Genomic DNA, 19045 nt, shown 5'->3' with positions numbered 1-19045 from the left:
TGCAGACACCACACACTGCTAACACTAATTACAGCACACTGCAGACACCACACACCACTAACACTAATTACAGCACACTGCAGACACCACACACCACTAACACTAATTACAACACACTGCAGACACCACGCCACTAATTACAGCACACTGCAAACACCACACCACTAACACTAATTACAGCACACTGCAGACACCACACCACTAATTACAGCACACTGCAGACACCACACCACCATCACTAATTACAGCACACTGCAGACACCACACATCACTAACACTAATTACAGCACACTGCAGACACCACACCACTATCAATAATTACAACACACTGCAGACACCACACACCACTAACACTAATTACAGCACACTGCAGACACCACACCACTATCAATAATTACAATACACTGCAGACACCACACACCACTAACACTAATTACAGCACACTGCAGACACCACACCACTATCAATAATTACAGCACACTGCAGACACCACACACTGCTAACACTAATTACAGCACACTGCAGACACCACACAGCACTAACACTAATTACAGCACACTGCAGACACCACACCACTAACACTAATTACAACACACTGCAGACACCACACCACTAATTACAGCACACTGCAGACACTACACCACTAATTACAGCACACTGCAGACACCACACCAATAACTCTAATTACAGCACACTGCAGACACCACACCACTAATTACAGCACACTGCAGACACCACACCAATAACTCTAATTACAGCACACTGCAGACACCACACACAACTAACTCTAATTACAGCACACTGCAGACACCACCATCACTAATTACAGCACACTGCAGACACCACGCACACCATCACTAATTACAGCACATTACAGACACCACACACAACTAACTCTAATTACAGCACACTGCAGACACCACACACAACTAACTCTAATTACAGCACACTGCAGACACCACACCACTAATTACAGCACACTGCAGACACCACACCACTAACACTAATTACAGCACACTGCAGACATCACACATAACTAACTCTAATTACAGCACACTGCAGACACCACACCACTAATTACAGCACACTACAGACACCACACACAACTAACTCTAATTACAGCACACTGCAGACACCACACACTATCACTAATTACAGCACACTGCAGACACCACACACAACTAACACTAATTACAGCACACTGCAGACACCCCACCACTATCACTAATTACAGCACACTGCAGACACCACACCACTAACACTAATTACAGCACACTACAGACACCACACCACTCATTACAGCACACTGCAGACACCACACACAACTAACTCTAATTACAGCACACTGCAGACACCACACCACTAATTACAGCACACTACAGACACCACACACAACTAACACTAATTACAGCACACTGCAGACACCCCACCCCTAACACTAATTAAGCACACTGCAGACACCACACCACTAATTACAGCACATTACAGACACCACACACAACTAACTCTAATTACAGCACACTGCAGACACCACACCACTAATTACAGCACACTGCAGACACCACACCACTATCACTAATTACAGCACACTGCAGACACCACACACAACTAACACTAATTACAGCACACTGCAGACACCCCACCCCTAACACTAATTACAGCACACTGCAGACACCACACCACCATCACTAATTACAGCACACTACAGACACCACACCACTAATTACAGCACACTGCAGACACCACACCACTAACACTAATTACAGCACACTACAGACACCACACCACTAATTACAGCACACTGCAGACACCACACCACCATCACTAATTACAGCACACTACAGACACCACACCACTAATTACAGCACACTGCAGACACCACACCAATAACACTAATTACAGCACACTGCAGACACCACATCACTAACACTAATTACAACACACTGCAGACACCACATCACTAACACTAATTACAGCACACTGCAGACACCACACACAACTAACTCTAATTACAGCACACTGCAGACACCACACCACTAATTACAGCACACTACAGACACCACACACAACTAACTCTAATTACAGCACACTGCAGACACCACACCACTAATTACAGCACACTGCAGACACCACACCACTATCACTAATTACAGCACACTGCAGACACCACACACAACTAACACTAATTACAGCACACTGCAGACACCCCACCACTATCACTAATTACAGCACACTGCAGACACCACACCACCATCACTAATTACAGCACACTACAGACACCACACCACTAATTACAGCACACTGCAGACACCACACCAATAACACTAATTACAGCACACTGCAGACACCACACCACTAACACTAATTACAGCACACTGCAGACACCACACCACTCATTACAGCACACTGCAGACACCACACCACTAACACTAATTACAGCACACTGCAGACACCACACCACCATCACTAATTACAGCACACTGCAGACACCACACCACTCATTACAGCACACTGCAGACACCACACCACTAACACTAATTACAGCACACTACAGACACCACACCACTAATTACAGCACACTGCAGACACCACACCACTAACACTAATTACAGCACACTGCAGACACCACACCACTAACACTAATTACAGCACACTACAGACACCACACCACTCATTACAGCACACTGCAGACACCACATCACTAACACTAATTACAGCACACTGCAGACACCACACACAACTAACTCTAATTACAGCACACTGCAGACACCACACCACTAATTACAGCACACTACAGACACCACACACAACTAACTCTAATTACAGCACACTGCAGACACCACACCACTAATTACAGCACACTGCAGACACCACACCACTATCACTAATTACAGCACACTGCAGACACCACACACAACTAACACTAATTACAGCACACTGCAGACACCCCACCACTATCACTAATTACAGCACACTACAGACACCACACCACTAATTACAGCACACTGCAGACACCACACACAACTAACACTAATTACAGCACACTGCAGACACCACACACAACTAACACTAATTACAGCACACTGCAGACACCACACCACCATCACTAATTACAGCACACTGCAGACACCACATCACACCACTAATTACAGCACACTGCAGACACCACACACAACTAACTCTAATTACAGCACACTGCAGACACCACACCACACCACTAATTACAGCGCACTGCAGACACCACACCACTAACACTAATTACAGCACACTGCAGACACCACACCACCATCACTAATTACAGCACACTGCAGACACCACACACTGCTAACACTAATTACAGCACACTACAGACACCACACCACTAATTACAGCACACTGCAGACACCACACCACTAACACTAATTACAGCACACTGCAGACACCACACCACCATCACTAATTACAGCACACTCACTAACAGACACCACACCACTAATTACAGCCCACTGCAGACACCACACCACTAACTACTAATTACAGCACACTGCAGACACCACACACAACTAACACTAATTACAGCACACTGCAGACACCACACCACCATCACTAATTACAGCACACTACAGACACCACACCACTAATTACAGCACACTGCAGACACCACACCACTAATACTAATTACAGCACACTGCAGACACCACACACAACTAACTCTAATTACAGCACACTGCAGACACCACACATAACTAACACTAATTACAGCACACTGCAGACACCACACCACTAATTACAACACACTGCAGACACCACGCCACTAATTACAGCACACTGCAAACACCACACCACTAACACTAATTACAGCACACTGCAGACACCACACCACTAATTACAGCACACTGCAGACACCACACCACCATCACTAATTACAGCACACTGCAGACACCACACATCACTAACACTAATTACAGCACACTGCAGACACCACACCACTATCAATAATTACAACACACTGCAGACACCACACACCACTAACACTAATTACAGCACACTGCAGACACCACACCACTATCAATAATTACAATACACTGCAGACACCACACACCACTAACACTAATTACAGCACACTGCAGACACCACACCACTATCAATAATTACAGCACACTGCAGACACCACACACTGCTAACACTAATTACAGCACACTGCAGACACCACACAGCACTAAACATTACAGCACACTGCAGACATTACAGCACACTGCAGACACCACACCACTAACACTAATTACAACACACTGCAGACACCACACCACTAATTACAGCACACTGCAGACACTACACCACTAATTACAGCACACTGCAGACACCACACCAATAACTCTAATTACAGCACACTGCAGACACCACACCACTAATTACAGCACACTGCAGACACCACACCAATAACTCTAATTACAGCACACTGCAGACACCACACACAACTAACTCTAATTACAGCACACTGCAGACACCACCATCACTAATTACAGCACACTGCAGACACCACGCACACCATCACTAATTACAGCACATTACAGACACCACACACAACTAACTCTAATTACAGCACACTGCAGACACCACACACAACTAACTCTAATTACAGCACACTGCAGACACCACACCACTAATTACAGCACACTGCAGACACCACACCACTAACACTAATTACAGCACACTGCAGACATCACACATAACTAACTCTAATTACAGCACACTGCAGACACCACACCACTAATTACAGCACACTACAGACACCACACACAACTAACTCTAATTACAGCACACTGCAGACACCACACCACTATCACTAATTACAGCACACTGCAGACACCACACACAACTAACACTAATTACAGCACACTGCAGACACCCCACCACTATCACTAATTACAGCACACTGCAGACACCACACCACTAACACTAATTACAGCACACTACAGACACCACACCACTCATTACAGCACACTGCAGACACCACACACAACTAACTCTAATTACAGCACACTGCAGACACCACACCACTAATTACAGCACACTACAGACACCACACACAACTAACACTAATTACAGCACACTGCAGACACCCCACCCCTAACACTAATTAAGCACACTGCAGACACCACACCACTAATTACAGCACATTACAGACACCACACACAACTAACTCTAATTACAGCACACTGCAGACACCACACCACTAATTACAGCACACTGCAGACACCACACCACTATCACTAATTACAGCACACTGCAGACACCACACACAACTAACACTAATTACAGCACACTGCAGACACCCCACCCCTAACACTAATTACAGCACACTGCAGACACCACACCACCATCACTAATTACAGCACACTACAGACACCACACCACTAATTACAGCACACTGCAGACACCACACCACTAACACTAATTACAGCACACTACAGACACCACACCACTAATTACAGCACACTGCAGACACCACACCACCATCACTAATTACAGCACACTACAGACACCACACCACTAATTACAGCACACTGCAGACACCACACCAATAACACTAATTACAGCACACTGCAGACACCACATCACTAACACTAATTACAACACACTGCAGACACCACATCACTAACACTAATTACAGCACACTGCAGACACCACACACAACTAACTCTAATTACAGCACACTGCAGACACCACACCACTAATTACAGCACACTACAGACACCACACACAACTAACTCTAATTACAGCACACTGCAGACACCACACCACTAATTACAGCACACTGCAGACACCACACCACTATCACTAATTACAGCACACTGCAGACACCACACACAACTAACACTAATTACAGCACACTGCAGACACCCCACCACTATCACTAATTACAGCACACTGCAGACACCACACCACCATCACTAATTACAGCACACTACAGACACCACACCACTAATTACAGCACACTGCAGACACCACACCAATAACACTAATTACAGCACACTGCAGACACCACACCACTAACACTAATTACAGCACACTGCAGACACCACACCACTCATTACAGCACACTGCAGACACCACACCACTAACACTAATTACAGCACACTGCAGACACCACACCACCATCACTAATTACAGCACACTGCAGACACCACACCACTCATTACAGCACACTGCAGACACCACACCACTAACACTAATTACAGCACACTACAGACACCACACCACTAATTACAGCACACTGCAGACACCACACCACTAACACTAATTACAGCACACTGCAGACACCACACCACTAACACTAATTACAGCACACTACAGACACCACACCACTCATTACAGCACACTGCAGACACCACATCACTAACACTAATTACAGCACACTGCAGACACCACACACAACTAACTCTAATTACAGCACACTGCAGACACCACACCACTAATTACAGCACACTACAGACACCACACACAACTAACTCTAATTACAGCACACTGCAGACACCACACCACTAATTACAGCACACTGCAGACACCACACCACTATCACTAATTACAGCACACTGCAGACACCACACACAACTAACACTAATTACAGCACACTGCAGACACCCCACCACTATCACTAATTACAGCACACTACAGACACCACACCACTAATTACAGCACACTGCAGACACCACACCACTAACACTAATTACAGCACACTGCAGACACCACACACAACTAACTCTAATTACAGCACACTGCAGACACCACACCACCATCACTAATTACAGCACACTGCAGACACCACATCACACCACTAATTACAGCACACTGCAGACACCACACACAACTAACTCTAATTACAGCACACTGCAGACACCACACCACACCACTAATTACAGCACACTGCAGACACCACACCACTAACACTAATTACAGCACACTGCAGACACCACACCACCATCACTAATTACAGCACACTGCAGACACCACACACTGCTAACACTAATTACAGCACACTACAGACACCACACCACTAATTACAGCACACTGCAGACACCACACCACTAACACTAATTACAGCACACTGCAGACACCACACACCACACATCACTAATTACACACACTACAGACACCACACCACTAATTACAGCCCACTGCAGACACCACACCACTAATACTAATTACAGCACACTGCAGACACCACACACAACTAACTCTAATTACAGCACACTGCAGACACCACACCACCATCACTAATTACAGCACACTACAGACACCACACCACTAATTACAGCACACTGCAGACACCACACCACTAATACTAATTACAGCACACTGCAGACACCACACACAACTAACTCTAATTACAGCACACTGCAGACACCACACATAACTAACTCTAATTACAGCACACTGCAGACACCACACCACTAATTACAACACACTGCAGACACCACGCCACTAATTACAGCACACTGCAAACACCACACCACTAACACTAATTACAGCACACTGCAGACACCACACCACTAATTACAGCACACTGCAGACACCACACCACCATCACTAATTACAGCACACTGCAGACACCACACATCACTAACACTAATTACAGCACACTGCAGACACCACACCACTATCAATAATTACAACACACTGCAGACACCACACACCACTAACACTAATTACAGCACACTGCAGACACCACACCACTATCAATAATTACAATACACTGCAGACACCACACACCACTAACACTAATTACAGCACACTGCAGACACCACACCACTATCAATAATTACAGCACACTGCAGACACCACACACTGCTAACACTAATTACAGCACACTGCAGACACCACACAGCACTAACACTAATTACAGCACACTGCAGACACCACACCACTATCACTAATTACAGCACACTGCAGACACCACACCACTAATTACAGCACACTGCAGACACTACACCACTAATTACAGCACACTGCAGACACCACACCAATAACTCTAATTACAGCACACTGCAGACACCACACCACTAATTACAGCACACTGCAGACACCACACCAATAACTCTAATTACAGCACACTGCAGACACCACACACAACTAACTCTAATTACAGCACACTGCAGACACCACCATCACTAATTACAGCACACTGCAGACACCACGCACACCATCACTAATTACAGCACATTACAGACACCACACACAACTAACTCTAATTACAGCACACTGCAGACACCACACACAACTAACTCTAATTACAGCACACTGCAGACACCACACCACTAATTACAGCACACTGCAGACACCACACCACTAACACTAATTACAGCACACTGCAGACATCACACATAACTAACTCTAATTACAGCACACTGCAGACACCACACCACTAATTACAGCACACTACAGACACCACACACAACTAACTCTAATTACAGCACACTGCAGACACCACACCACTATCACTAATTACAGCACACTGCAGACACCACACACAACTAACACTAATTACAGCACACTGCAGACACCCCACCACTATCACTAATTACAGCACACTGCAGACACCACACCACTAACACTAATTACAGCACACTACAGACACCACACCACTCATTACAGCACACTGCAGACACCACACACAACTAACTCTAATTACAGCACACTGCAGACACCACACCACTAATTACAGCACACTACAGACACCACACACAACTAACACTAATTACAGCACACTGCAGACACCCCACCCCTAACACTAATTAAGCACACTGCAGACACCACACCACTAATTACAGCACATTACAGACACCACACACAACTAACTCTAATTACAGCACACTGCAGACACCACACCACTAATTACAGCACACTGCAGACACCACACCACTATCACTAATTACAGCACACTGCAGACACCACACACAACTAACACTAATTACAGCACACTGCAGACACCCCACCCCTAACACTAATTACAGCACACTGCAGACACCACACCACCATCACTAATTACAGCACACTACAGACACCACACCACTAATTACAGCACACTGCAGACACCACACCACTAACACTAATTACAGCACACTACAGACACCACACCACTAATTACAGCACACTGCAGACACCACACCACCATCACTAATTACAGCACACTACAGACACCACACCACTAATTACAGCACACTGCAGACACCACACCAATAACACTAATTACAGCACACTGCAGACACCACATCACTAACACTAATTACAACACACTGCAGACACCACATCACTAACACTAATTACAGCACACTGCAGACACCACACACAACTAACTCTAATTACAGCACACTGCAGACACCACACCACTAATTACAGCACACTACAGACACCACACACAACTAACTCTAATTACAGCACACTGCAGACACCACACCACTAATTACAGCACACTGCAGACACCACACCACTATCACTAATTACAGCACACTGCAGACACCACACACAACTAACACTAATTACAGCACACTGCAGACACCCCACCACTATCACTAATTACAGCACACTGCAGACACCACACCACCATCACTAATTACAGCACACTACAGACACCACACCACTAATTACAGCACACTGCAGACACCACACCAATAACACTAATTACAGCACACTGCAGACACCACACCACTAACACTAATTACAGCACACTGCAGACACCACACCACTCATTACAGCACACTGCAGACACCACACCACTAACACTAATTACAGCACACTGCAGACACCACACCACCATCACTAATTACAGCACACTGCAGACACCACACCACTCATTACAGCACACTGCAGACACCACACCACTAACACTAATTACAGCACACTACAGACACCACACCACTAATTACAGCACACTGCAGACACCACACCACTAACACTAATTACAGCACACTGCAGACACCACACCACTAACACTAATTACAGCACACTACAGACACCACACCACTCATTACAGCACACTGCAGACACCACATCACTAACACTAATTACAGCACACTGCAGACACCACACACAACTAACTCTAATTACAGCACACTGCAGACACCACACCACTAATTACAGCACACTACAGACACCACACACAACTAACTCTAATTACAGCACACTGCAGACACCACACCACTAATTACAGCACACTGCAGACACCACACCACTATCACTAATTACAGCACACTGCAGACACCACACACAACTAACACTAATTACAGCACACTGCAGACACCCCACCACTATCACTAATTACAGCACACTACAGACACCACACCACTAATTACAGCACACTGCAGACACCACACCACTAACACTAATTACAGCACACTGCAGACACCACACACAACTAACTCTAATTACAGCACACTGCAGACACCACACCACCATCACTAATTACAGCACACTGCAGACACCACATCACACCACTAATTACAGCACACTGCAGACACCACACACAACTAACTCTAATTACAGCACACTGCAGACACCACACCACACCACTAATTACAGCGCACTGCAGACACCACACCACTAACACTAATTACAGCACACTGCAGACACCACACCACCATCACTAATTACAGCACACTGCAGACACCACACACTGCTAACACTAATTACAGCACACTACAGACACCACACCACTAATTACAGCACACTGCAGACACCACACCACTAACACTAATTACAGCACACTGCAGACACCACACCACCATCACTAATTACAGCACACTACAGACACCACACCACTAATTACAGCCCACTGCAGACACCACACCACTAATACTAATTACAGCACACTGCAGACACCACACACAACTAACTCTAATTACAGCACACTGCAGACACCACACCACCATCACTAATTACAGCACACTACAGACACCACACCACTAATTACAGCACACTGCAGACACCACACCACTAATACTAATTACAGCACACTGCAGACACCACACACAACTAACTCTAATTACAGCACACTGCAGACACCACACATAACTAACTCTAATTACAGCACACTGCAGACACCACACCACTAATTACAGCACACTGCAGACACCACACCACTATCACTAATTACAGCACACTGCAGACACCACACATCACTAACACTAATTACAGCACACTGCAGACACCACACCACTAATTACAGCACACTGCAGACAACACACCACTAACACTAATTACAGCACACTACAGACACCACACCACTAATTACAGCACACTGCAGACACCACACACAACTAACTCTAATTACAGCACACTGCAGACACCACACATAACTAACTCTAATTACAGCACACTGCAGACACCACACCACTAATTACAGCACACTGCAGACACCACACACAACTAACTCTAATTACAGCACACTGCAGACACCACACACAACTAACTCTAATTACAGCACACTGCAGACACCACACATAACTAACTCTAATTACAGCACACTGCAGACACCACACCACTAATTACAGCACACTGCAGACACCACACCACCATCACTAATTACAGCACACTACAGACACCACACCACCATCACTAATTACAGCACACTACAGACACCACACCACTAATTACAGCACACTACAGACACCACACCACTAATTACAGCACACTACAGACACCACACCACTAATTACAGCACACTACAGACACCACACCACTAATTACAGCACACTACAGACACCACACCACTAATTACAGCACACTGCAGACACCACACCACTAATTACAGCACACTACAGACACCACACCACTAATTACAGCACACTGCAGACAACACACCACACCACTAATTACAACACACAGCAGACACCACACACAACTAACACTAATTACAGCACACTGCAGACACCACATCACTAACACTAATTACAGCACACTGCAGACACCACATCACTAACACTAATTACAGCACACTGCAGACACCACACACCACACCACTAATTACAGCACACTGCAGACACCACACACCGCTAACACTAATTACAGCACACTGCAGGCACCACACCACTAATTACAGCACACTGCAGACACCACACCACTAATTACAGCACACTGCACACACCACTATCACTAATTAAAGCACACTGCAGACACCACATCACTAACACTAATTACAGCACACTGCAGACACCACATCACTAACACTAATTACAACACACTGCAGACACCACATCACTAACTCTAATTACAGCACACTGCAGACACCACACCAATAACACTAATTACAACGCACTGCAGACACCACATACCACTAACACTAATTACAGCACACTGCAGGCACCACATCCCTAAGACTTTTTAAAGCACACTGCAGGCACCACTACCACCAACATACAGCACACTGCAGACACCACATCACTAAGACTATTTAAAGCACACTGCAGGCACCACATCACTAAGACTTTTTAAAGCACACTGCAGGCACCACTACCACCAACATACAGCCCACTGACTGAATGGATCCCTACATGTCCACACTCAGACCAAGGAAATAGACACATCAGAAATGCAGGAAGCTTTCTCAAGCCATGCTGCTATTGTGTATGAAATCAATGCTTGGCAGCACATTGCAGACTGAATGCATACATTTTACATCCCATTCACAGGCTGCCCACCAGACTTGGAGCTACTGTAAATCCACAATGAGCAGAAGCTCTGAACACGGGTTTGACTATAGTCTAACATGACAGGCTATTAGATCCCCCTCTCAGGCTCATCTCAGAGACTCTGGTAGTGATTTCTGTCATAAGCCTTCTGAAAAGAGAAATCCATTACACAGCTGAGCAACTCTGAGAAAACATTGTATGATGATTGTGTCTAACATGGCAAAAATGTCAAATTAGAGAATTATACACATGAGGAGCATGACAGAGAGAGGGAGATGTTCTCTGCTCTCTGATGTCCTGATGAGAATGGTGATGATGTCTGGTGTTCAACCTTCCCAAGTTCTCTCACGTCACCCCGCTCCTCCGCTCTCTCCACTGGCTTCCAGTTGAAGCTCGCATCCGCTACAAGACCATGGTGCTTGCCTACGGAGCTGTGAGGGGAACGGCACCTCAGTACCTCCAGGCTCTGATCAGGCCCTACACCCAAACAAGGGCACTGCGTTCATCCACCTCTGGCCTGCTCGCCTCCCTACCACTGAGGAAGTACAGTTCCCGCGCAGCCCAGTCAAAACTGTTCGCTGCTCTGGCCCCCCAATGGTGGAACAAACTCCCTCATGACGCCAGGACAGCGGAGTCAATCACCACCTTCCGGAGACACCTGAAACCCCACCTCTTTCAGGAATACCTAGGATAGGATAAAGTAATCCTTCTCACCCCCCTTAAAAGATTTAGATGCACTATTGTAAAGTGGCTGTTCCACTGGATGTCTTAAGGTGAACGCACCAATTTGTAAGTCGCTCTGGATAAGAGCGTCTGCTAAATGACTTAAATGTAAATGTAAATGATAGTGAGGACTGAGTAGGAGTGACACTGGCCCTTTGATCATTGGTATAAGGACCTACAACATAGCTGTTTCTGAAGACAGTGTAGTGTTTATGATACAACCCTCTGGCATTACGCGCAGAGAAAAACAACTACTTAGGAGGAAGAAAAACTCATTGTAAAGATGCCTGCAGGACAAACATACCTGTCATTTCTGTGCTGCTGAACCATTCCAGCCCATTTTGATTCCTGACACTGTGGGCGACTGTACTGACGACACAGTGGAAAGATTGTCCCTATTACAGAACTAAAAGCGAGACGTTCAGTGTAGTCTGACCATTTCCAGGTCAGTGGTTTAGATGAGAGTATCCTTTCTCAAAGGCATTGGAGTTGTGATCTATTTTAACAGTATTTTATCCCAGCTAGCACAAATCCAGGCCTTCTCACAGTAGAGGGTCACACAGACAACACCCTCGCATGCTGTTACCCTGGGTGCCAAAACCAGTAGTGGTGGAAAAAGTACCCAATGAGATATAATTAACAAACAAAGCATTTGTGTTTAGTGAGTCCACCAGATCAGATACAGTAGGGATGACCAGGGATTTTCTCTTTAAGTGTGTGAATTAGACCATTTTACTGTCCTGCTAAGCATTCATAATGTAACGAGTACTTTCAGGTGTCAGGGAAAATGTATGGAGTAAAAAGTACATTCTTTTCTTTAGGAATGTAGTGGAGTAAAAGTAAAAGTCGACAAAAATATAAATAGTGAAGTAAAGTACAGATACCCCAAAAAACTACTTAAATAGTACTTTAAAGTATTTTTACACCACTGAAAACCAGTTGCCCTGGAGAGGGCTTGGAGAGAGGCAAATATCCCCCCTGTTCGATGTATGGAGGAGACCAAGGCCCAGCGTAAGATGAATACATACTTCTTTAATGAAGATGAAGAAACACTAAACAAACTTACAAAACAATAACCCAACCGTGACGCTATACAATATGAGTGCAGACACAAGCAACTAATACATAGACAATAACCCATGAAATGCCCAAGGAATATGGCTGCCTAAATATGGTTCCCAAACAGAGACAACGATAAACAGCTGCCTCTGATTGAGAACCAATCTAGGCAACCATAGACATACAAAACACCTAGATAGTAAACAACCACATAAACATACAAAACCCCTAGACAGTACAAAAACACATATATCACCCATGTCACACCCTGACCTAACCAAAATAATAAAGAAAACAAAGAATACTAAGGTCAGGGCGTGACACCCTGAGAAGGTTAGGTCAGATCAGGAAGTTAGAGTTAGACCATCACTCACCACCAGAGAGAGAGGCCTCTTCCATGACACCACTCCTATCAGTCCAGACAGCAGCACCTGCAAGAGAACAACACTGTAGGTCAGTGGAAGGGAAGAGAACACAGTACAACAGTTAGGATAACCAACATGGTCGTGAACAGTCCCTGCATGTGAGAGAAAGGGGAAAGACAGACATGGGTGCCGTATAGGTTCACTGTGGTGTGATCTTGAATTGTGATCATATCTCCTTGGTGTGAATTGACACATCACAGTATCACAGTACATTTTTGAAACTTCACATCTGGTGTTCTATTAGCCTCCAGCATCCCTGTTTCTCTACATTCTCTCTCCTTCACCCAACATTAACCAACAAGACTCCCCCACCCACCTAGCTTCTCTCTCTCTCTCTCTCTCTCTCTCTCTCCCCTCTCCATCCCCTCTCTCTTACACGCTAGCCTCTCTCTGAATCCCCAAGTTCAGCTGGAAAGACATCAGACCTAGAGGCAGCCTTTCACTACCAAGGGCAAACCAATCTCCTCCATTGTTGTAGCCATCTGAACTTGTTTTAAGTCATTTGGCTGATACTCAAAAAGAGAAGAATGACTGAAAACACACTGAAGCAGACGTTGAGTGACGTTGCGCATTGGAGAGCGCCTACTCCAATGCTGGCCACTCGTTTCACGGCCAACGCAGACTGCAAATGCCGTTTGTTTATGTCGCTAACTGTTTCAGACATTTTCCTGTCGCTAAAACCCTTCTAACATACATCGCAGTCGTTACATAAAAATCACACGCGGGTAAAACATTTGACATGGTTTATTATTAGAGTTGAAAGTTACTTTGTATCGCTGGCCTGAACTGCTTTGGAGAGTGAGCTTGGGTCACATCTGCATATTCTATCATTTGGGTTTTCTATGTAGAAGGGTATTTTCCTAATATCGGTATTCTTTGGAATGTTTATGTGATATGATGTCCTAGTATTTGTGACGTGTATTATGGAATGGCCATTTTCCATATTCCTTAGTTCCAGCTCACTTTCTGCACCTGTACATAAATACCACCATTTTGCTCCTAATTCCGTCAGACTACCGAGGGCTGTGCGCACGTTGATAAAACTGCCTGGGATCTAGCCTACTATCTTACAGAGCCCCAATGGATGTACAGGAAGAACATTAGGAAGATGTTACATTTGCACAGTGTTATTCATATTTGACTCATTTTAGATGAGGGCTGAAGATCAGTGAGACTGGCAGATCATTACTGTTTCAGATCAGGAGGATCGTTTATCTTGTCCAATCAAAAAGTGCCGAGTGACTTCCTGACTGCAGATTAGCAACGGGGAGAAAGTAGAACACCTGAAATGAACATGGAGTTGTATATATAGCGTGCAGGAGCCAATACCTATCGTCTGCCAGAATGTACACGTTGTCACTGTACCATGCCTACTGCCAACATAATTATGCATGTTTATGCCTACACGCTAAGATTTCTTTGTTTTGAACAGTGACAAAATCGAGGCAAGATGATTTTACATACTCAGTCATTTTAATTCTGAAATGATAATTTGATGGAATCATTAAACATATTCTGCAAGTGACATAAATATGTTTCTTTTGGAAGCTTGGAGAGTGATGATAATTTCAAAGGCAGATGTCTAGCGAGATGTGAACGCTTCACTATCTATTTGCTCTTATGAATTATAGATCACGCATTCTGTTGCAACAGAGGGAGAGAGAGAGAGAGAGAGAGAGAGAGAGAGAGAGAGAGAGAGAGAGCAAGAAGGAGGGAAGGAGGGAGGGAGAGATGGAGATAAGGGCTGTATTCCTGTTAATGCAGTCTGGTAGTAAATCTGTTCAGCAGTAAAAGCAGCCCAGGTCTGTGCCAGACAGCAGACACACAGAGATCAGCTCCCCTCTTATGCTCCTGTCTTTAGCACAGACACCTCTGGTCCAGAGCAACACTGTAACCGTCTCACACACCTGATCTCCAAACAGCCCCCATCAACCTCTGATACCACATAAAGAACCAGGGAGCACATGAATGGATGGCTATTACCGCGGCAACACAATTAAGTTTCACTTTTCTTTCCATAGAGTTTAGTTGTCATGACACCCAGGGGACTCCTCCCTCTTATCTCCAAGTTTCAATCTTACATCTCAGATGGTGGAGGAGAGGAAGGACAGGCTGGCTGCGTTAAGCCCTGCACCAGCCCTCTTCCAGGGGACGAAGGGAACATTCATTAGCTAACACTCTTAACTGGTGAGATATCAGTGGTAGAGTAGAGAATCCACTCAGCCTTGTCTCTACTCTGACAGCTGGTCATAAGGGGAAACTTCAGGAAGTTTGATGTCTGAGAGTGAAAAAACTCTGGTCCCCTGGAGAAGGATAGTCAGGTAGGCTTTAGGGGCTAGTGGAGCTGCTAAACCCTGGGCTGAGGCTGGCTGGAGCAGAGGCTGTAGCTATGGTAGTCTCTGTCTGAGAGATGATATGGAGAGGGCTGCCTGTGATAGCTTTGTGTCAATCACGCAGGGATTTCTCTCTCTCTGCTGCACTGGGAAAAGGATTAAGACACTTTACCACGGTAGTCACTGAGGCCTGGCCACCTATTCAGCTCAACTCACCAGTTTGGAAAAGCTCCCCTTCTTTGGGCTTTGTGTTCAAAACGGGACACCCAAATTAGCTAATCAATTAATCTCATTCTCAACTGACTGTTATCAACACAAACCAACGTATTCTCTGAAAGGAGCAAATGATCCATGAAATACCCACATCTGCTCTCAATAGCTACACAGTATCAGGGCCATCGATTCCTGCATCCTACCATGAAAGGCTTCTGTATTGAGATGGCTTCCAATCAGACTCCTGTTGTTTAGTGTTGCCCATTATCAGAAGAGAATAGCCTCTCTCTCTTCTCTCTCTCCCACATCTGGCTGCACGACATGGTCCCTACAGGGTATAGCTTACCATCCAGAGATATATACGACAACCACCTTTAACCACACAAAACAAAGCACAGCATTTACATATAGCCATCAACAGACACACTGGCTACACTCATGACTATCAACTGAGCCAACAACTCTGGCGTGTAGAACACATACATATGCACACCGAAACAAAATGGCTACTGAAATGGGATGAAAGAGGGGTCTAAACTTTCCAAGCAACTCATCACAGGTTGTGCCACAGAGACATGAAAGAATGTACTGCACTCTGACAGCCACGCACACACGGACGAACACACACACACCCACCCACCCGCACGCACGCACACACACACACACACACACACACACACACACACCCACACACACACACACACACACACACACACACACACAGCATAACAACCCTGACGTCCTGAACAGTACACATTGTGATCAATCATAAGCCTTCCACAACACAAGTATCTGATATCACAACAATGTATTTTATTTGCCGTCCACCAACTGAACAGAAAAGTCAAACAATGCTTTTTGGAAGACAAAACCCAATAAGCCCTCCTAGATCCCTCGGTCAGAATGTCATTGACCCCAAAGCCCTCTCTCCTGTCTGACTGATCCCCCCCGGCCACATTCCAGTCCGGAGCGTTTATGTATGCTGCAGCCTGTACACACTCTTACACACCTACACACCCATACACACTCCTACTCCTACACACTCCTATACCTGGCTGCGGAAAATCCAGGCTGGAGTTGCTTTGATCTCATGGATATAGAGAGCTTACACCCCAATCTAAATTGACCAGAATGAGCACTTTAATCCCAATTCAGAGATAAGCTCAGACGACACAAATTCGGTACACTTTTAACCGTTTCTCAGGGCATTATGTTGGCCGTAAAAAAGAAACATGGTTTCCATCTCAAATTCACACACACAAGAGTCTGGATCTGAGAGAGCATTCAGTGAGGCTGTAAAATGGAGCATGACATCACCAGGAGATTGAGGAGGTTAACGTTAATAAGCACATAGAAGATGAATTCTACCATCACAGTGAACCTTTAGTCTGATGACAGCATGAGCAGTTCTGTTCTGACCTTCAGAAGTGCTTCTCTGCTGATGTTTTATGAATGGGGGTGAGACGTGTGTGCTCTCACTCGAACTCCTCTCGCTGTCCTCCACCCTTCTCTAGTGCCTCTTGAGAATACGGCAAGAACATTAGTGCCCTCAACCCTTTGTCCAGGGAGGCTTCTACTTTTTACTGAGACTGCATGTCTATGTGATGGGGAATGGGACTGTCCAAGA

General features: G+C 45.3%; 1 protein-coding gene across 1 annotated transcript in view; it reads right to left on the bottom strand.

The window, feature by feature from the left end:
• Positions 1–19045, bottom strand: part of LOC115113585 (protein ENTREP2-like) — a 163443-nt gene that overhangs the window by 84303 nt on the left and 60095 nt on the right. The window contains 1 exon segment of the mRNA XM_029641377.2: positions 14822–14878. Coding sequence (XP_029497237.2) covers positions 14822–14878 — 57 coding nt within the window.

The sequence above is a fragment of the Oncorhynchus nerka genome, linkage group LG28, assembly GCF_034236695.1.
Source record: "Oncorhynchus nerka isolate Pitt River linkage group LG28, Oner_Uvic_2.0, whole genome shotgun sequence".
NCBI lineage: Eukaryota > Metazoa > Chordata > Actinopteri > Salmoniformes > Salmonidae > Oncorhynchus > Oncorhynchus nerka.
The sequence above is the reverse complement of the archived record's forward strand: the minus strand, read 5'-3'. Positions and strand labels throughout refer to the sequence as shown.